At 37.9% G+C, this 19442-nt stretch overlaps 3 protein-coding genes across 4 annotated transcripts; 1 reads left to right on the plus strand and 2 right to left on the minus strand.

Moving 5' to 3' along the window:
- The first annotated feature begins 1239 nt into the window (after positions 1–1239).
- Positions 1240–5377, plus strand: LOC141822341 (uncharacterized). The gene is made up of 3 exons (XM_074709784.1): positions 1240–1547; positions 1712–1834; positions 4943–5377. The coding sequence occupies exons 1-3, from the start codon at positions 1304–1306 to the stop codon at positions 5083–5085; spliced, it is 510 nt and encodes a 169-aa protein (XP_074565885.1). The 5' UTR covers positions 1240–1303; the 3' UTR covers positions 5086–5377.
- A 109-nt stretch (positions 5378–5486) lies between these two features.
- On the minus strand, positions 5487–6855 carry LOC141822468 (uncharacterized). The gene has a single exon (XM_074709918.1). It carries the CDS (start codon positions 6838–6840, stop codon positions 5839–5841), a length of 1002 nt encoding a protein of 333 aa, XP_074566019.1. The 5' UTR covers positions 6841–6855; the 3' UTR covers positions 5487–5838.
- Positions 6856–8391: 1536 nt separating this feature from the next.
- On the minus strand, positions 8392–19401 carry LOC141815204 (uncharacterized). 2 transcript variants are annotated; one of them, XM_074703124.1, is made up of 19 exons: positions 19190–19401; positions 19002–19103; positions 17817–17899; positions 17593–17677; positions 17426–17512; positions 13457–13518; positions 13138–13331; positions 12995–13055; positions 12692–12869; positions 11951–11989; positions 11813–11874; positions 11676–11712; positions 10161–10210; positions 9983–10052; positions 9185–9260; positions 8926–9005; positions 8781–8849; positions 8666–8708; positions 8392–8578 (listed from the first exon to the last, which is right to left on the minus strand). In XM_074703124.1, the coding sequence occupies exons 1-19, from the start codon at positions 19229–19231 to the stop codon at positions 8547–8549; spliced, it is 1452 nt and encodes a 483-aa protein (XP_074559225.1). In that variant the 5' UTR covers positions 19232–19401; the 3' UTR covers positions 8392–8546. The 2 variants fall into 2 exon arrangements, with proteins under 2 accessions (XP_074559225.1, XP_074559230.1); XM_074703129.1 differs by having other exon boundaries at positions 8392–8708.
- Positions 19402–19442: the final 41 nt, after the last annotated feature.

Genomic DNA, 19442 nt, shown 5'->3' on the forward strand with positions numbered 1-19442 from the left:
AGGGCCCAAGCATTTGCATTGAGGGTTCCATTCCATGCCACCTAATAATTCACAAGTATCTGCGCACTGCGTGTCACTATTTATTATTATTATTATTATTTAACAGTTTAAAATATTTTTAAAAAATTAATTACTCTATTGGCGTTATAAAGTGTGAAAATTGAATTCAAGAAAAACAATGATTGTTTTCATCGAAATGAACAAATAAAGATAACTGTAAACTCCTTTTTAAACAAACAAAGATATACCCACTACATTTGTCGACTTATAGACAAGGTGACTAATTGGATTCTTTTGGACGAATTTGGAAAAAAAAAAATCAATCTACAAATTACAATATTCAAATTACATAAATACCCAAGAACAAAAATTAGAAGTAGTTAAGTAATCATGATCATCAGTGACAAGACACCACTGATGATCTAAGAAAGTATTTTTGAGTTGAAAAGAGAGTGAGAAGAGTTAGAAGGGATTGAAAAAAAGCTAAATATAATATTTTTTTCAATTTGAAATATATTGGAATATTATTCTAATGTGTGAAATTTACCATTCAACCATGGATCCTATGATCACCTGATTGTGAAGAGGTAAATCTTATCCTCTTTTATAATTTTATTCCGTCGTAACCAACTCAGCTATGTCCTAAGATTAAAATATTATTTTTAACACTTGCATGTATAGCCGTCAATTTGGGTTAGGTCCGTTGGATTGACCCGTCCTGTCAAGTAATTTAGACGGATTGAGTTGAAATTTTATCAATCTATTTTAAAATGAGTTCATATGGGTTGGCCTACCTAACCCGTGACCCGCGTGGATTGGCCTGCGGTGGGCTTGGATTGACTTGCAGGTTGAGAAAGTTTATTTATTTATTTTAATTTTTAAATTAAAATAGAAAACTCAATGAATTAGTAGGTTTGATCTATTTAAATTATAATTTAAACTTAATTCAAACTTAAAAATTTCAACTTAATCGATTTAAATTATAATTCAAATTTAAAATTTTTTTTTTTTTAATATTTTTAACATGCCCGTTAGGTTGGATTGGAGATTTCCTAATCTGTGAAGTTAGTGGGTTGGCTTGCCCCACCCTGTCATATGATGGGTCTGTCATGGATTGAAACAGCTCTACCTGCATGAATGTATAATTTTATTGATTTATTATAATTTTATTTATTTTTGTGTTTTTTTATAAAGGCAATTGGGAGGGAGAGGGTTAATCATATTTGGGCTTGGGCTGAAGTACACAGTAGTGCGCGAAGGTCCCAGAAGGCTGCGGAGGCGTCGGCGCCGGCGCGGGGGGCTGATGGACCGTCCCTCTTCTCCTCGACCTCGTCGCAAACACGAGGAGGGGGAGAAGGAGAGCGACCGGCCGAGGTTCTTCGACACCAAGGCCAAGGCTATGTGTTGGAATAATGCGGATGTGGTGCCCGGCCGCCACCCCGATCGGTGGCGCAAGGACTCCGCCGGCAACGTTGTCTGCAAGCGCTTCTGGAACTGCCACGGATGCCTCTGCTACGAGTTCGACCACATTATTCCCTTCTCCAAAGGTGATTTTGAATTTTGATGCCTCGGGATCTTTTCTGAGGGCATTCGAGGTGAAATACTAGAAATAAAAAATCGTTTTTTCAAAACCATATCTCTAAAGGTTTTGGGACTTCGTTGTTGCTTGAATCTATTAGTATTGTTGTCAATTTGCGATGCCTCGATTTAGGTGGAGAATCAACTGCTACGAATTGCCAAATTCTGCAAACGAGGGTCAATAGATTGAAATCAAATAAGCAGTGGATCGACAAAGCAGAACTAGAAGGTTTCTCGTGCGACATCAAGTTCACTGGTATGGTCTCTTATTCTGATTTTTTAGTTTATAAAGTGAAATATGTATGCATTTGTTGTGTTTGTGCTCACGCTTCTTTAGCATCGATGTCGTCAAAATTTTCAAATAACATCCTGCAATATACAGCAATATAGAAAATGGATTTCTTGTTTTTTGGTCTTAGGTGCACGTGGATTTCTACTGTGCTGGGCTGAAGTTTGTGGCTTCAACACAATGCCTTCACACAAGACAATATGTTCCATGTAGGATACTTGTTATTTGCCTAAGGTGCACGCAGATTTCTTGAGATAGGGATACTGTAGAATGCTGAAGAGAAAAAGGTCTAGCCATGTGATAAAGAAGTCTAGAATGGTGAAGAGCAAATGTCTAGCCCTGTGATAAAGCAGTCTAGAATGGTGAAAAGCAAAAAGGTAGCCATCTAATGAGTGAAAAGCAAAAAGGTCTAGCCATCTAAGAGTTGCTCCAGCTATACAATCTTGTACACTAAGATGTCATTGAGAGAAAAATGGAAAGAACACTAGTAAGTCCTAAGGCATTACAAGAAATTCAAAATGCTTGTGATGGGGTCGAAAAAACAATATTCTTTTTTGTTCTTCAAGCTCATCCTGATTTAATGATATCTGGATCAGAGATTGAGATTGGTGAAGTGAATTTCATGTAGTTCATGTAAGTAACTCATTAATTACCATGGAGAAGAAATTTATATTCCATTGCTATTGCAAATTGGTGAAGTGGTGAGTTTCATGTATTTAATGAAGTAACTCATCAATTACTAGTAATAAGAAATTTTTATTTCATTGTTACTGCAAATAATTCCGTTAGTTTCCCTAGATTGGTCAGGTAGGAAGGATACAGGGAAAGGAGAGGTACTGGATGAATAATACCCAAACAACAGCTTGACCATACATTTTCTTTTAATCTTTCTTTCTGAAGACAAGGGTAGCAATATGGGTGTACCACTATGGGACATGTTCTTCGATGGGTGTGATGTGATGCTTACGGAGATGACTGAATAGGAGTTAACAGATTCAGGAAATAAGACACTGATGTAAACTAACAATCAGCCAAAATTATGTTGGATTAGGACAATTTGATAATGTTTGCAGATGTGGTGTTTTGAATACCTCTTAGCCTCTTGGAGTGTGGTATCACGAGCACAATCTCATAATTTGAATCACATGGGCATGTTCTTGAAATTTCAACAAATTGCACTGGGCATACTCAGCCAGTTGAAATTGAGAACTAGTCAAAATCTCTAAGAAGGAGCATATAAAAAATCAGTAAGGATGGACTCTTTATCTCCATGAACTATATAGTTTTATATGTTGGGTTATTGAAGAAGCCAAGAACTATCAAAATTGCTAAGAAGGAGCATCTGAAAAATTGGTAAGGATGGACTCTTTATTTGGGTGAAATTATTATTATTATTTTTTGTATGCTGGGGTATTGAAGGTGCTTGTTTTTTATGATGATACACAATCCATTACGTCCATGATTTTGGTAGATGCAGTTAGGGGTGGGGATGCCTAGTCTAAAACAGGTAAACTGAACAAATCAAACTGAAAATTTTAGTTATTCGATTTATCAGTTTGGTTTCGGGTGGAAAGTAGTTTTTTTTTATTTGATTTCAGTTTACAACTTAGAGAAATTAATAAAACCGAACCAAACCTATTAGTAACTACATAACTATGAATATATACTCTAACCCATATTAACCATAATTAACTCTAATAAGTATGTATATGATTATTGTTTAGGATGATTAGTAAACACTATAGAAGCTACTAATTACTGCTATATTGTTTAATAGCTTGGCAACTAGTATGTACTTGGTTTGTGATTATTTTTCTTAATTAAAATTTAGGTTTAAACTGAACCAAACTGAAATTTTTGGTTTGATTTCAACCCAAACCATTTCAGTTTCGATTTGGTCTTGGGTTGATTCTTTTAACCTGAAAAAAAAATCAGTTTGGGCTCCAGTTTTACTTATGAAACCAATATCTGAACTGTGCCCACTCCTAGATGCAGTCATTTGACAATGTCCCAATTAAGGTAAGTTGTGCTGTCGGAGCCAATCAAAACTAGGATGGAGGTGCCCTAATGGAGGCTTGTAACTATATGTTGTGAGGTCTCTGCGCCTCAATTGTAGTGAGCAGTGACACCTCATACTACCAACAGCTAATGTTGATTATTTTCGAGGCATTTGAGCAAGAATCGGTTCTTGTTGAGGTGACTTAACTATAAATTTCTTGTCACAGTTGAAGTGTAGGACCTGTTTATGATATTTTCCATCTCAGCCATGGCAATCGATGAACAGAAGGGTGAGGTTTTATTGAATTGCAGTACACAGGATGAACATGATGGTAGACCTGAGGGTGAAAGGCTTGCTATGTGGCAACTGCATTCACCGGTCATACACTCTTGCAAGAATCATTGCTTCAACAAGTGTTGATGGTGAATGTGTGTTCTCTCTAACATGGAGGAGCAAAGGCCCACCTGTGAGGATTTGGAGGACAAGATTGAGTTTTGAGTAGTTGTTTATCTTGAGGTTAGATTCTCCCTAGCTATTGTTCTTGACATGATGAGGGTCTCATTCTTCCAATGTGGCTGAGCTTCCTACTTGCTCTAATGATCAAAATTTTTGGTGTGATCCCATTGTTATGCCAAATTAGAGTCAGGGTCTGCATCATATCTCACCTATGGTCGGCTCTAATAGTGTTCAAGAGCTCTAATCGAGGATCAAACCACAAGTGAACTAGTATTGATATCAATCTTGCCAATGACTCATGACCAACAGATATCACCATTTTTCCTCTTGCAACCTATGGCTAGATCAAGAGGAACCAGAGATGGAGAAGACATGAGAAAGGTGATATACTCTTTTGAAGTAACTCAAGACTTGGAGATCAGGTGTAGTTGTTTCTATCTGCATTCTTATTAATCACTTATATATAGCATTTAATCCCTGTATTAATTGATATAAACTATCAAATGAAGACTTTTTGATTCATTACATGCTAATATCTCTTCATCGCTGTGTTTTCTTTTTCTCTCTTTTCCATCGTTGAATCTTTAAATCAGCGTTGAGCAAATCTAGATGTTTTGCAGATAAGGAGCTTGATGTGATTGAGATGGCTGTGTACGGGGATGTTACTCGACCAGGGAATCAATGTCGTTGCAGGACTGTGGCAGAAATGCTGGGGATGGTGAAATCTAAAAACCCAATGGCAGCATGTGAACTACCATACTAGCAAAATCAGGGACCAAATGACCCTGCCTGATTAATTCCATTTAATTTCTTCTGCAATTCTATTGCGTCGTAACCAACTCAGCTATGCCCCGAAGAGCATTCCATTTAATTTAACATCTCTTAAATGTGAAGTCTAATTGTCTGGAACAGTTTGGCTATTGATTATTGAGCTTTAGAATTTTAGCTGCTAGTATGGTGATATAGTTCTACCAAATGTCACTCAATGAACATGTTTGACGAACTCACTTGTTGAGCTCTATCATCTGATGATACAATTATCTTCGAGTTTTCCATTGCTTTTCTATTACAGAAACAAAATGTTTGGTTAATTTGCCGAAAATGCAATCAAAGATATGAAGATAGACAACTACCATCATCTATAATCATCATTTTTTTCCCATTGGCAACAAACTAAATGATAAGCAATCACCCAGAAAGAGTGATACAGTAGGTATTTAAATTAAGAAACAGTTATTCTTGAGCAAAAGCTAAATAATGATAGTGAAGATTTACTTGGTTATTTATCTGGAAAAATTAGGGAGGCACAGTTCTATGGAGTGCCAAGGTTGCAGCATCATCTCGTCAAACTGTGAGCTCTGGCTGTCGCAATTCAACCTGCAAACATTCTGGAGATTCTCAGATTCACCAGAAAAATCAGTGAACATACGTTAACTGATCGGAGCAAACATCTAGCTCTCCCTCTGTGTGATGGAAATGGCTCGGATAAGAATATCATGTCAAGAAGTTGTGTTCGTCAAGAATCCATTGCTTTGGCAGAGACATTTCCCTTTGCTTCAAGCAACTGAGCATCCTCGCCAGTTTCTTCGATGATGGAGGATCTACAGGTGAAATAGAAGACTGCGCTCATCATGGAATCGACTAGTACAACAAACGAATACATGAACACCAGAAGCGGTCCCTCCCATAGCCGTGATGAACCATCGCCGTAGCTCAGAGTTTTCACTCTGTGCTCGAATAGCGCTTCTACGAGAGCCATGCCAATCGTGGAACCAAGGAAAATAAGCAGTCCCGCCTGCGTCTGCCCCCTGATCACCTGCATCGATCTGAACAGTGCTTGCAGCCCAGAGATCTCTTCCAAGACGGAGATCACGCCGGCTAGGTTGCAGACGATGATGGTGTGCGCGTAAACCATCGAGAAGATGAGCACAGTAAGCAAAGCGGGGTAGACGATGATTTCGGGCGGGTAGCCCATTACGGCGAACACATTGCAGACGAGCAGAATGAGGGCGATGAAGATCGAGAGGCAAGCAGAGATGGCTGCGCAGACACAGATATAGGTGGAGATTAGGCGGGGCCAGATCCGCCGCACGACCGCGAAGAACTCAGAGTGGAGCGAATTCTTGCCGGCGTAGGAGCAGGCGACGGAGTAGGAAATGGAGGAGCGGGCGAGGAGGAGGGCAGTGGCGAGGAGCGGGAAGCAGGCGGAGGCAGATAGAATGGAGGCGGCGAGGTGGCGGCAGAGCTGGAGGAGGGTGCGGAGGGGCGGGAGGCCGCTGGCGATGGCGAGGCGGGCGAGGCGGCGGGAGAGGGCTTCGGTGGCGGCACGCGGGGCGAGGACGCCGGAGAGGAGGACGGCCGAGACGGGGCAGATGAGGAGGGCGAGGGTCGTCATGAAGGGGGACGGATCGGCGCGGAGGATCCGCACGGTCTCGCGCAGGATATCCAGAGCGCTCATCGGCAGCGGCGCCCTTCTCCCCTCTGGCACTCCGCCGCGGCCTCCGGCGACGGCATCCATCGCGAACGATCTCCTGGAATGCGCGTCTGCTTTGATTGATGATCCCAAGCGACGATGGTCTGTCCACCGAGCGACCGCTTTGATGGATCAACCAGAGTCGATTAGGCATAACATAATACTTGAACAAGAACGATCCTTGCCATATTAGGCCAAATAATCGGGATACAAAGTCAAATCCTGAATGAGTTTGTTGGCAAATACGATTTGATTCGACCTGGAATTACCGGACCGCGCCATGAATCTCCGATGTCGGTGGAGATAAATTTCCGATGTCGGTGGCGTAAACTAGCTCGTGAAATAGGACCAAAAATGAGCGCCTAGCACACATTGGTGCGATGAATTATGTCCCGGGGCTATAGGATATAGCCGTCGGTTAGCCAAGTAATTTAGGCATCAACCCTAGGTTGTCACCCGCCTGGGTTGGCCCGCGGTGGGCTTGGGTTACTCGCGGGTCGAGAAAGTTTATTTATTTATTTTAAATTTTAAAATTAAAGTATAAAACTTAATGAATTAGTGGATTTCATCTATTTAAAATACAATTTAATTTAAGTTTAAAAATTATAATTCAAACTTAAAACTTTCAACTTAATCAATTTAAATTATACTTCAAACTTAAAATTTTTAATATTTTTAATATTTTTTTATTTTTTCGGGTTGACCCGCCTAATACTGGACATGGGTTGGGTTGGAGATTTTCGCCCCGCCATATGATGGGCCCGCCATGGGTTTGCCATGGCCCGACAGTCTAAATGGAAATCGCAATCAAAGGATGCTGGACATTTGGATTGGCCGCTGCATGCGCTTTCCGATTTACCCTGATGCCCGGTGGAAAACCATGGGACTGGACTGGTCACCCCCAGGGATTAAGTCAATACGACTAACTGGGATTATCATATTTTTTTGAAGTGTCTTATCCCAAGTGGTAAGCATGGAGACATGTGCTGCTTGAGATTTCGAGTTTGAATCCTCTTAGCAATATGTATTTGTTGACTGAGGTGCTATGAGATTCAAGTCTTAGCAACGTGTATTTGTTGACTGAGGTGCTGTTGAGGCAGTATGCTCAGTCTTAGCAACGTGTATTTGTTGACTGAGGTGCTGTTGAGGCAGTATGCTCTTGAGATTCAAGTCTTAGCAACGTGTATTTGTTGACTGAGGTGCTGTTGAGGCAGTATGCTCTTATCAACCTAGTGGTACCTGCCTACAATTAGTCCCTGGGGAGGTTTTCTCAGATATGGTGGATCATTTCGACGGTGGGGCCGATCACTATAAAAAATTTACCCACTACAGTTAATCCCCGAGACCATGATGCCGCAGTAAGACATCAAAGGTTGTCACCCAGGCACTTGTAGTTGCGTGCGCTTCTCGATTTACCTTGATGGCTGATGGAAAACTTCCATAAGATCGGACCGGTCACCCCCAGAGCTTGATCGGACCGGTCATCACAGGGCTTGAGTGCGACTAACTAGGATTTATTATTTTTTTAATGTCAACCTTCTCAACGTAAAACAGTGTATGATACCGACATGGAATGGAAACTGCAAGGAAATGAAATTCTTTGTACTTTTCACTTTATTTATGGCCCACAATAAATCCAAATTAAACCTTAACAGTTAACACATTTAGGCAAGATGAATTGTGATGTACATATTTGTAAATAGGAAAAAATATGCTATAATGTATGATCGCACCGACATCAAGTTGTGCATTCAGGCTCCTCTAGGAACTCTTCCCGCTTTTTCTGTTGAGATGACAGCACTTGTCAAAGCATTTATGTAAAGAAATGCAGAACTACACAAAATTTGATCAATCTATTGGATTCGACAACCTTGTTCTTCAGCCTGGAGGGAGATGAGCCCACGGGAAATCCTCTGATAAACAAATACCAAAGCACGTAAGAACTATAAATGGAGATGAGGATTAAAATTTTCAGATGTTAGTACTTTGCTGGTATCTTGTAACCGCAGAAGCTCCAATCTCTCTGATGGCCTTATATTTAACAAGTTGATAAGCTGCCAAAAATGAACAGAATTAACATGCTAAAACGGTATTTTGACCATGAGATCCAACTGCAAGTGAGTGACATACCCAGAAACTGAAACGTTCAGGATCATCTAACTTCGGCACTCCCTCAGCTTCAAAAAGTTCCAATTGCCTTGATCTTCTACCTGAAAAACACAGTGCATTTAACTTCTTTCTAGCAAAACTCTCTTGGCTAAATTAAGAAACTACCAAATAATAAAACGAAATAAAATTCCAAATTTACAACAATAATATAAGCTAAGTAAAAGATGCACGAAGAAGTATGGAACATGGAAAGCATGATTATCGGTCATCATTCGAGTACCTATTCTCATGGATTCTCTTGCACGCTTGAACCATGCTTTTGTCAATTCTGCTGCTTCAATAGCCATTTGCATTAACTATTCAGAATCCAACAGGCAACTAAATTAATGAGTGCTTTGTCTATTGCGACTTCAACTCCAAGACATACGTACATTACATATTAAAACACACATTAAAAGTTGTGCAATAAAACTCATATAGACTTCGATGCAGAAAAGACAAGAAGGTGCAATCAAAGAAAAGTTGAACTAAACAGGCAACCAAAATACCCAGCGTGCATAGTTTGGGTTTAAGGATGTTATGGTGTTTCTGTGCACCTTACTATACTATAGGAAATAACAAAATGTCAATGTGGATAACTAAATGGTTTATCATTCCTGCTTCACTAGAAACAACTATTTGTTTATTGTGTAGCTTGTCTCACAAGTAAGAACAAGAGAAACAACTTATAGAATCCAAAAGGCTTTCCTATCTGATTGTCCTAGTAGCAATGGCTCATTTTTTAGGCAAAAGGAGGGCAGAACCTACCATCTACTAAAGAAGTCCAGCAATTTCCTTTGCTGCATTGGTTAAAGTGTGCTGCAAGCTCAACCATAATCAAAGTTTGTAAAGGGGAATTTTATCAAGAAGGAAAAGATTCAAAACACTACAGCGATGGATAATAAAGACACTCATAGTCTTATATAACCAACCAGACCGACCACCCACAATTGAATCATCAGGCCATTTATTCAGGGCGAAGAGAAAATATTCATTGTAAATATAGAAGATTCTTAGAAAAAGTACGTGTCATGCTTACATCCTCCTTCTCTTGAGAATCTTTTGGTGGAAGAGTATCCCAAATCCATTCAACTTCGGCAACACGATACCTGCAGTTATTCATAAATGATATTACCTCTTGTCATAGTGCACCTTTAAATCTACAGTACCAAACTTGCAAAAGCTCATGTATACTAATTAGCCTCTATATTACTAACCCATCTTGATCCCATGATCGTAGGATACGGAATCGCCTTTGTCCTTCTACCTACATACAGAAATGTGCTTCATATTCAGTTAATATCATGGCTACTAGTCATACATTCAAATACAAGTCCAATTGAAATCCCAATAAATAGATACAACTAGTAAAGGCAGCACAATGAACTAAACCAACCAGTTACAATAAAAAAAACATAAATATAAGCAATAATAAGTTGTGTGTCCCAACACAACTTGAGAACAGTTACCTAAAGTTTATCCTGCCATTAATCAATGATGATAGTCAGGTCAGTTTTAGATCTCTAAAATTTTTATCTTTGTTTACCCTCCGAACCTTATTCAATAAATAATTCAATTTGTCTAACTATGAAATGGATGATCCTTGTTTGAACATATACTCAAAGCCATATGTTTTCTCATCATCATCATCATGGGTACATTTAACATTCCACAATAAATCTTTATCCTATTGCTCCTAGTGACTTCACATCCATCTTGATATTAACCAAAATATAGATACACACATATTTTTGATCTACAACTTTTTGGCAAGTTGTTTGTTATTTAATTGAGATGACTTGACAAATTAAATCCTAAATGGCATTTTTAAGTAGGATGACTAAGAGAATTACTATAGTAAGCTAACTAGTGGCTATACTCTTGAAACTTCTGGTGAGATTTGTTAAAACTTTTACAAAGTCAGTTCCCATGTCTGATTAATCCTTACACTACTTACCAAACGATCGCTATAAGTTCTTACCAGATTACGATAGTTTTTCAATGCTTGTAACTATACTATCCTGGTCCACAATCCTAATGGATCTACTGGTAACAACTTTAATTTTACAGAAATAGGACAGATGAAAAGCAAAGAAACTAGGACATTGAGAAAAGGAGACAAGCATGAGTTTATACTTCTAGCTCTAGCACAATCACTATCCTAATCAGATATATAATAACATGGTAAAACTGTCTGCTTAACCTGATTGAATCTAATAAAAATGATTGCTTAGTTGTGGATGAGGACTCATATAGCCAACCCCACTTAGTGGGATAAAGGTTTTGTTGTTGTTGTCAGTTGTGGATAATGAGAGTTTCAGTGAGACACAGGGTCTATTGAAAGAAATGAGCAGAAAAGTCCAAGAATCTAATTGCCTTAAATAGTGTGATATATTGCAAATTTGCAAGTGGTTGAAAAAGCCATTCATCATACCAAAATGCATGAAACAAAGTTTTAGTGCACAATATCTAAAAAGAAGAAAAAAAGAGAAATAAGGCCAACAGTAAACCCTGCAGTAAGAAGTCAAGTAGAGCAGCACCAGTCTAAAGAATATCAATTAATCATTCTGATGGCTATACAAATATTATCAACTAACATTGCTAAAATAAGGTAATCACAGTAGCATCAAGCAGGTGAGTATTTGTTATAGGATGATCAAAAAGGTCAGGAGAGAAGGAAAAGTGTAAATATAAGTTAAAACAGAAGTATATGGACACACAACAAATGTTACCTCCAGATAAAACCGACCATCTGGGAGTGGTTCACACCTAGAAAAGCAAAAAAATCCTTTCATACATGGACACAAAAAAACAAGATTTCAACAACTGAGAAGCGACGGACATAAACCATGAGAGAACCAACACTTACTCAAGAATTTCTACTTCACAAGCAAAATCAGCAATTGAGCCTGTTGCAGGATCAATAGCAACCTGCAAGTTTACCAAAAATAGATAAATAACACTATGGAAATATTTTGAGAACTTATTGCTAGAAACAATATGTGACCATTCCCATTCGACGATTCCCTTCCATGATCCTCCTAACCTATAGAAAAGTGCAGAGCAAAATAATAAGATGCAAAAAAGATTTTGTTGGGCAGAATAAAGCAAACAAAATAGAAATCAAATTCATCCAATATTTTACAGAATTCCAAACAAACTATGGCTGGTGAGTCTGGCCTAAATTAGTCACGTGTATTAAGATTATTCAAGATTCCAATCATCTGTATAACAAAACAAAGTATGCAAATGACTGTCTAACAATACTTCATTTAGAGTTGCTTTGCCATATGGATTGCAAATGACAATTGAAACAATTCACCTCAGCAAAATTTGCTAAGAATTTAATCCATATCCGTTAAGTAATCTTATATGTATAAACATTTTCCTCATCTATAAAGCACTAACACTGAATAGCATATTTTACCAGAAAAAAGATCAGGCAAGTCATGACTGAAAGATAATTTTACCAATGTAAACACAAATATTTTAATAACAAACTGGTTATTTACATTGAATTTGCAGTTTCCCTTCATTTCTCTTCAGATGTTACATTATAAAACAGAAAATACTTCAAAAATAACTTTAATAAATTCATTCTTCAAGTTATGACATTCCAATACTGTGTCCAAACAAATTTAGAATCATTTAAAAAAATGCGAATATATTGAAATTCAAGCAGAAAACAGGTGCAAAGGTGTTATCTTAGTAGCTTAGAGCCTAAAAATGTTTAAATATATACACATACCATAAGTCTGTAGCGAGGTTCAAATATGTTAAGTGACATCTTTTGACATGGGAGGATAACATCCATGACGAAAAGAGGCATTATATCAACTCCTAATTGAGTTAAACTTTCTTGCTCAGACTTCCTCTCAGCATATTCTTCTGGAAAACTTTTCTGTATGATATTATTGAGTGTCACGCTGAAAGTGAAAATTAAAACAAAAAGGTCAATATTCTGGTCCCTGAAAACAAAAGGAGTGGAAGAATAAACAACCCAAAAGGCAATTCAGTAAGGAAACTACTAGTCAAGGCAAATGTACCTCACCTGATAGGATAGGTTCTAGGGCTGATGAATAAAACTCTCCGGCACATGGGACACTTGTTGCCTACCAGAATAAACCAAGTGACCAGGAAGTTTTAATAGTAATAATAATGATAGAAAAGTAAAAGTAATAATACTATGCGTACCATGGTCCATAGACTGATGCAGGCAAGAGCGGCAAAATGAATGTCCACATGGAGTGGTGACAGGTTCATACAGTAATTTGAAACATAATGTGCACTCTAAGTCATCTGTACGTTCTAGTTTCCAGTGTTTAACCCTTTTCCCTGAACCAGCCACAACCCTATCTATCTCCTGGAGGTATGTCTGGAGGAGATTGCTACACAGGATAAATTAACCAGTATGACATTCTATTTTGGCCAATAAGCTGTGTATACCATTTTTCTCACAAAAGAAGGTGCTACACTGGCAAAAGAATCAGATAACTAGAAAGTAATGTCGTACCTCAGAGGATCAATTTGAAGGCCAGAAAGAATGGTTTCTCGCGCCTCTTCATACTGCTCAAGCTGAAAAAAAAAAGAGGAAAAGCATAACTTAGTTCCACACAACAGGATTGGAATCTAGTGTTTTATATAATTGTATGGGTTGCAAGGGTGCAAACATAGTCCCACATCTAGAACACATAGAAAAGATCATGGGTTTAAAAGGATGGAAAGTATCTCCATTGGCATGAGACCTTTTGGGGAGAGCCCAAGAGCAAAGCCATGAGGGCTTAGGCCCAAAGTGGACAATATCATGCTATTGTGGAGATACATACATTCTTTTGGACCTAACAATTGGTATCAAAGCGAGGTTGCTCTTCACCGGACTAACCGCCGGATGAGCCATGATCTAGATCTAACCATGTGGGAACCCTCGGGAAAAAAACAAAGGAAGTAAGGGAGGCTCGAACCATGAGGGACATGGCAGCCGGACCATGAGGGACATGGCAGCCGGACCATGAGAAATGGCAGCCGAACCATGAGGGACATGGCAGCCGAACCATGAGAAATGGCAGCCGGACCATGAGAAATGGTAGGGGAGCTTCCAGTGGTCCTTTGTTTGAGGGGGGGATTGTTGGGTTGCAAGGGTGCAAACATAGTCCCACATCTAGAACACATAGAAAAGATCATGAGTTTAAAAGGATGAAAAGTATCTCCATTGGCATGAGGCCTTTTGGGGAGAGCCCAAGAGCAAAGCCATGAGGGCTTAGGCCCAAAGTGGACAATATCATGCTATTGTGGAGATACATACATTCTTTTGGACCTAACAGTATCACATGTGTATGAACTATCTGATCATCTAATCAGAAAGTGTTGCCACCAATACTGTGTTTCTGAGTCTCACATACGATAAGATATAAAAGGCATAATTACCCATTCATTTTGTAAGCTACTTAGTGTAGACACCCAGCATAAGTTCAACCAATGACATTCATTAGCAATGTGCCAGTATTCAATAGTATTTGTGCACCTTTTACATACCAAACCAACGAACATGCGAAAAAAGACAACGCACTCACACACAAGGGATAGAAACTTTCACAAATGAATCCAAGGGGAAAATTTTCTCAAACACCCACACAATAGCAAGCATTATCCAACTTATGAAAGATTATTTTAAACCATTACATCATTGATTGCCCCAGATAATGATGAATGTATTCAAAAGACAACCATTATTAACATCATGGTTTAAAATTTTGCACTGTGCCGAGCGAAACGGTGGAATTTGCCGTTGTGCCTGTTGTTCGACATCGGCACCGCGGGTTGTTGCGAGATCACGGCGATTTGCATGGGTCGCAGAGGCGCCGCAATCCCGCAATGCCTCCACGATCCTGTAGCACCTCGGTGATCCTGATTTTTTTCTCCTTTTTTCTTTATATATATATATAAAATATATTAATTAATATATATATATATTAATATATTTTATATTTAAAAAATATCGAAACCATATCAGTATGACATGATACGGTACTAAAACCGTATCATTCTAATCATATACTGAAATTCCGATATGAGTCAAAATTTTAAACCATGATTAGTAGTTGGTAAACAAAGATCTCGCAAACACAATCATTGGATGTTATGGGGATGTTAGATCGAGATATTTTCTAACACAAAAAAGGAAAGATAAGTAGAAGAGGGTAGAAAAGGGGATAAGGGAAGCTAACAACAACATCAGCCTTTTCGAAGAGGTGCAACCTCTCCTATGTGAGAGTTACATGAAGAGTCTACTTGAGGGTTGTACAAAGTCGAATAAGGGTTTTGTTACAATAGGAGGGGATCACAAGATCTCACAAACTATGTGTAGACATTTGGAAAGGGGAATCATATTGTGTTGCTTATGATTTCAACTTTCAAGATAACCATTATGTAAACTCTCGTGAGCATATAAAGTATCACTATGGGACTAAACTAACTAGACCTATAACCCTATTAATTTATTATCTTTAACAAAGGGAGGAATACAAAGAGAGAATTATCAGAAGAGAAAAATAGGACGTTCACTTAAAAATATTATCTACTTGGAAAGAAATAAGGAAGAATTGAAAAGTCAAGAGATCAAAATTTGCTTTTTTCTTTCAATCCAATCTCTCAAAACTTAAAAGAACAATTAGAAAACCTTTAAGTTTCTCAAATGTTCTCCAAGCGAACAATTAGAATGAAAATCTTAAACATTTTACTTTATTCTCTCTCTCTCTCCTTCCCTTTCTATCACGGTTGGCAAAATCGGTGGATCCCAATGTGAATCGATTGAGTTGGATCAATATCAATGGAAGTCGATTCAATTTAATCTGAGAAATTGGATGACCACTGATTCCCCCTTGGAATCTTTCCCGATTGATCGACAATGTGGGGATGCACATGTTGTTCTAGATCTAAAAGAGTCTTACCTTGATTTTAAATTTTTGAGAGGAATAGAGGTGATTTGGCATCTCTTTGCCTTTTCATATTCTTTGGGCGCTCTTGAGGAGGAAGGCAAGGAGCTAAGTCTATGGCCATTGCTGCAATGTTGTCTAGTGAGGTATTTAGAGGAGGTGCAAGATTTAGAGCTAATTGATTAATTAATCATTCCCAAACATAAATTTTTTTTAAAAAGGACAACCAAGTGTACAAAGCTTCTGTCAGTGCGGAGTCCCTGAAGAGTCGGACTACATTGGTCAATTATACACAGTCTTACTTTGCATTTTTGCAAAAGGTTGTTTCTGTGACTCGAACTCATAACCTCAAGGTCACATGGCAGTAACTTTACTATTACACCAAGGCCCCACTTCATTCCCAAACCTAAATTAAATAACTTTAATTATAATAATTTAAATAGTTTCATATAACTTAAATAATTAATTGAAATAAAATAAGTTTAACAAATATTAAAAATTAATTAAATATATTAAATTTAATTAGATTAACTTAAATAATTAAAATTAATTAACTTAAATTAAATAGTTAAATTAATCTAATTATAACTAAATTAATTAACATAATTAATTAAATACACACAATTAATCTAATCACAATTAAAATAATTTAAATTGGATGGTAATCTAATTTTAATAATTAATATTGGATAAGTTATTTGAAATTTATTTTAATGAGATTCTAAAATTAGTTTAGTAATTAATTTAACTGCATTAACAAGAATTCGTTAAAATTACGTTAGAACTGATTTTGTTAACCAAAATTAAGTAAATTAATTAAATGTTTTAATCAGAATTGAAATTGATCAAACAAGAATCAAATTAGTAATGTAAACTTTATTTGAGTCAAAACAAAGTAAGAGTGAGTTTTTTACTGATAGTATTTATATTTAATCAAATACAGACACATGATTTTAAACTTTTTATGTATCTTTTGTTATCTTATTCAACTTATTGTTATTTTGTTCTTTTCATATATAGAATATTTATTTATTACCAGTTCTGACCCCACAGATACAATACAGCCGATGCTTTAGATTTTTTAAACTTCTGACACTGATGCCAATATTTCCACCTGAGCTTTTTTTATCTTCCCTACACAAGTACACATTCTTTGTTATATGTACTTTCATCTATGATCATGTTGTGAAACTTCAAGATGCAAAGAGGGATATGGGGTATGGATAGTTAAGAGCATTCAAATTCATTTGATGTTTGCATTTAAGTATGCTTGAAAGAGAATCTAAATAATTAAGACAAAAATGGTAATAGCCCCAGTGTGTGTGGTTAAAACGGGACCAAACTAAAACATTGCAAATCAGGCATGCAAAGCCAAACTATAAAGTCTTTGGTTGTGGTTGGTGGGCACCATTAGTCACTTATAAGCCTTTACTGAGATAAATGAATGTGTGCAAATATACAATCATCCAACTTAGTGATCATGCTTTTATTTTCTTCCATGCAAAAAGATAATTGTCGGACTTAAGCAACCACAATTCTCAAACTCTTACCAGAACAAGAGCATTTGCCTTTAAGAAATATGCCTTTGGTGAGGTACACTGGACACGAATAACTTTTTCTGCATCCTTTAGTGCAAGCTGATACAGTAACTGAATGATTAGAATTCTAAGTCACTCAGGAAGTGATCAAGATAGAAAAGATTAGTAGGCCGCTATACCTCAGCATGAGTAGTAGGATCAAGCCCATTCAAGGGTTGATACTCAGAATCACGTGCCGATCGATCCTTAAGAAGTTGGCTGGTCCTGTAATCTTAAAAAGGTTAGGTTAATGAGAATAACATATGAAAGAACACTTAAAAAAACACTCCAAGCACAAGCACAAGAAATGAAAGCAAAAAGTACACCAGCCAAACAAAGTTGAACTCTCAAATAGTAAATTAACCTGCAGAAAGCAGCACTTCGATTGCCAAGAATAACAGGGTCTTGAGGTTTCAAAGAAAGAGCTTTGGAGTAATATGAAATTGCCTGTCCAGAGCCTCAATAGAAACACAAACATTACAAGGAAAATGATATTACTAAATCAGTATAACCTAATAGAATAAACAGAAAATTCTAAGAAGATAAATGCATGCTGTACAATTGAATCATTGGATACGGGGTAATAGAATGAACACCTTGAAGCATAAAAAGAAATAGACACTGCATGTTCTACACACAAGAGATGACCCAACCAATAAGAAAATTGGCTCATTTTGACAGTACAACCATCTGTACCAATAAACCTCCTCAATTAGTTCACAACTTCAAATGTGGAAAGAATTATACAATGTCAAATCTATCTTCATCAAACCAAAAGTCTAGATTATAGACAAGAATCATTGCCAACCTGACTAAATTGAGATATCATGGAATATGAACTAAACAAATGAAATAAACACACAAATATGGATATTCACAAAAATATAGTAAATCCAGCTAAATATATACAATGAGGAGAGAATCCACATATTCAAACCTCCATGGGACTCACTAATTAGCGTCTCTTGACCTTGGTTGGGAACAAAACCCAGGTTTGACTGAGGAAGTCAGTTGTGTGAAAAACAAAAACAGAAAAAGATTCATTGGTTCGCGAAGTTCTTGCTCATACATTATGAGATTATTGAAGCATCTTGCCCTCCTCTAGTAGCTTCTTTTGTTAAATAAAAGTAATCATAATTATGGTTTAGGAGTCATTTGTTGCAAGGTTTAAATAAAATAAGCCACCGAGTACGAGGTCATTCACACACTTTGGCCATGGTTAGTCGAAAACAAATGGTAAATAACGTTGTGCCACTGAGGTCATAGAGGTGGAGCAAAGCTTTAATTTCAATAAAACTGAAACGGGAGTGGCACTTTTTCACAGAAATAACGGATGCTTAGAGCAACAAAGAGTTGTTATTTGCTTGCTTACGTAAAAAAAAGTTGGACAGCGTAGTCGCCGAGCGACGATGCCCCAGAATCAACACTAACTGAATTAATTTCTCCATAATTTTCAGTACAAAACAAAGCACGAAGGGATTAGAAATCACGTTGCCAAACCAATCGATGATTTTGCCCCAAAACCTCAATTTGCATCTCGAAAGCTCACCTCCTCGAACCTCTTCTCCCGGAAGGCACGGTTCCCCCGTCGCAACAGATTGAACACCTCGGAGAACTTCTCCAGCGGGATGCCCATCTCCGCCTCCTCGACCTGCACGCCATGAAGCCGATCAAATCAAACGAGAACAAAAGAAAAGATGCGACCGAATCGGAGAAAGGGATGGGGGAGGGGCGCACCCAGACGAACTCGTCTACGTCCTGGGAGGAGGGATCCGCCATAGAAGGGACAAAGAGCGAGCGAGCGAGAGAGGTAGGTCGGATGGAAGAGGGAGGGATTAGGGATGGAGGAGATAGAGAGGAGGTTTGGTGTCGCTGGTGCGAACGCGCGGACACAAGCGAGGCGACGTGGTTCGCTGCTTCTCCTACACCATAGTCCGCTCCGCCACCACAAGAATGAGAATCAAACTAGAAATATTTTCTTCGATTTCGT

Source organism: Curcuma longa, chromosome 2, assembly GCF_044706935.1.
Source record: "Curcuma longa cultivar G26 ecotype Majalengka, Jawa Barat chromosome 2, ITB_CL_G26_1.1, whole genome shotgun sequence".
NCBI classification, from domain to species: domain Eukaryota; kingdom Viridiplantae; phylum Streptophyta; class Magnoliopsida; order Zingiberales; family Zingiberaceae; genus Curcuma; species Curcuma longa.

Bases quoted from the DNA above. Each gene is read 5' to 3' on its own strand.
- LOC141822341 (XM_074709784.1), top strand. From the start codon at position 1,304: ATGGACCGTCCCTCTTCTCCTCGACCTCGTCGCAAACACGAGGAGGGG. The intron at 1,548-1,711 runs GTGATTTTGAAT...GCCTCGATTTAG, and splicing joins CATTATTCCCTTCTCCAAAG to GTGGAGAATCAACTGCTACG. The intron at 1,835-4,942 runs GTATGGTCTCTT...GATGTTTTGCAG, and splicing joins GTGCGACATCAAGTTCACTG to ATAAGGAGCTTGATGTGATT.
- LOC141822468 (XM_074709918.1), bottom strand. From the start codon at position 6,840: ATGGATGCCGTCGCCGGAGGCCGCGGCGGAGTGCCAGAGGGGAGAAGG.
- LOC141815204 (XM_074703124.1), bottom strand. From the start codon at position 19,231: ATGGCGGATCCCTCCTCCCAGGACGTAGACGAGTTCGTCTGG. The intron at 17,900-19,001 runs GTGAGCTTTCGA...GGCTCTGGACAG, and splicing joins GGGAGAAGAGGTTCGAGGAG to GCAATTTCATATTACTCCAA. The intron at 11,990-12,691 runs GTATGTGTATAT...ACTTTTCTATAG, and splicing joins AACCTCGCTACAGACTTATG to GTTAGGAGGATCATGGAAGG.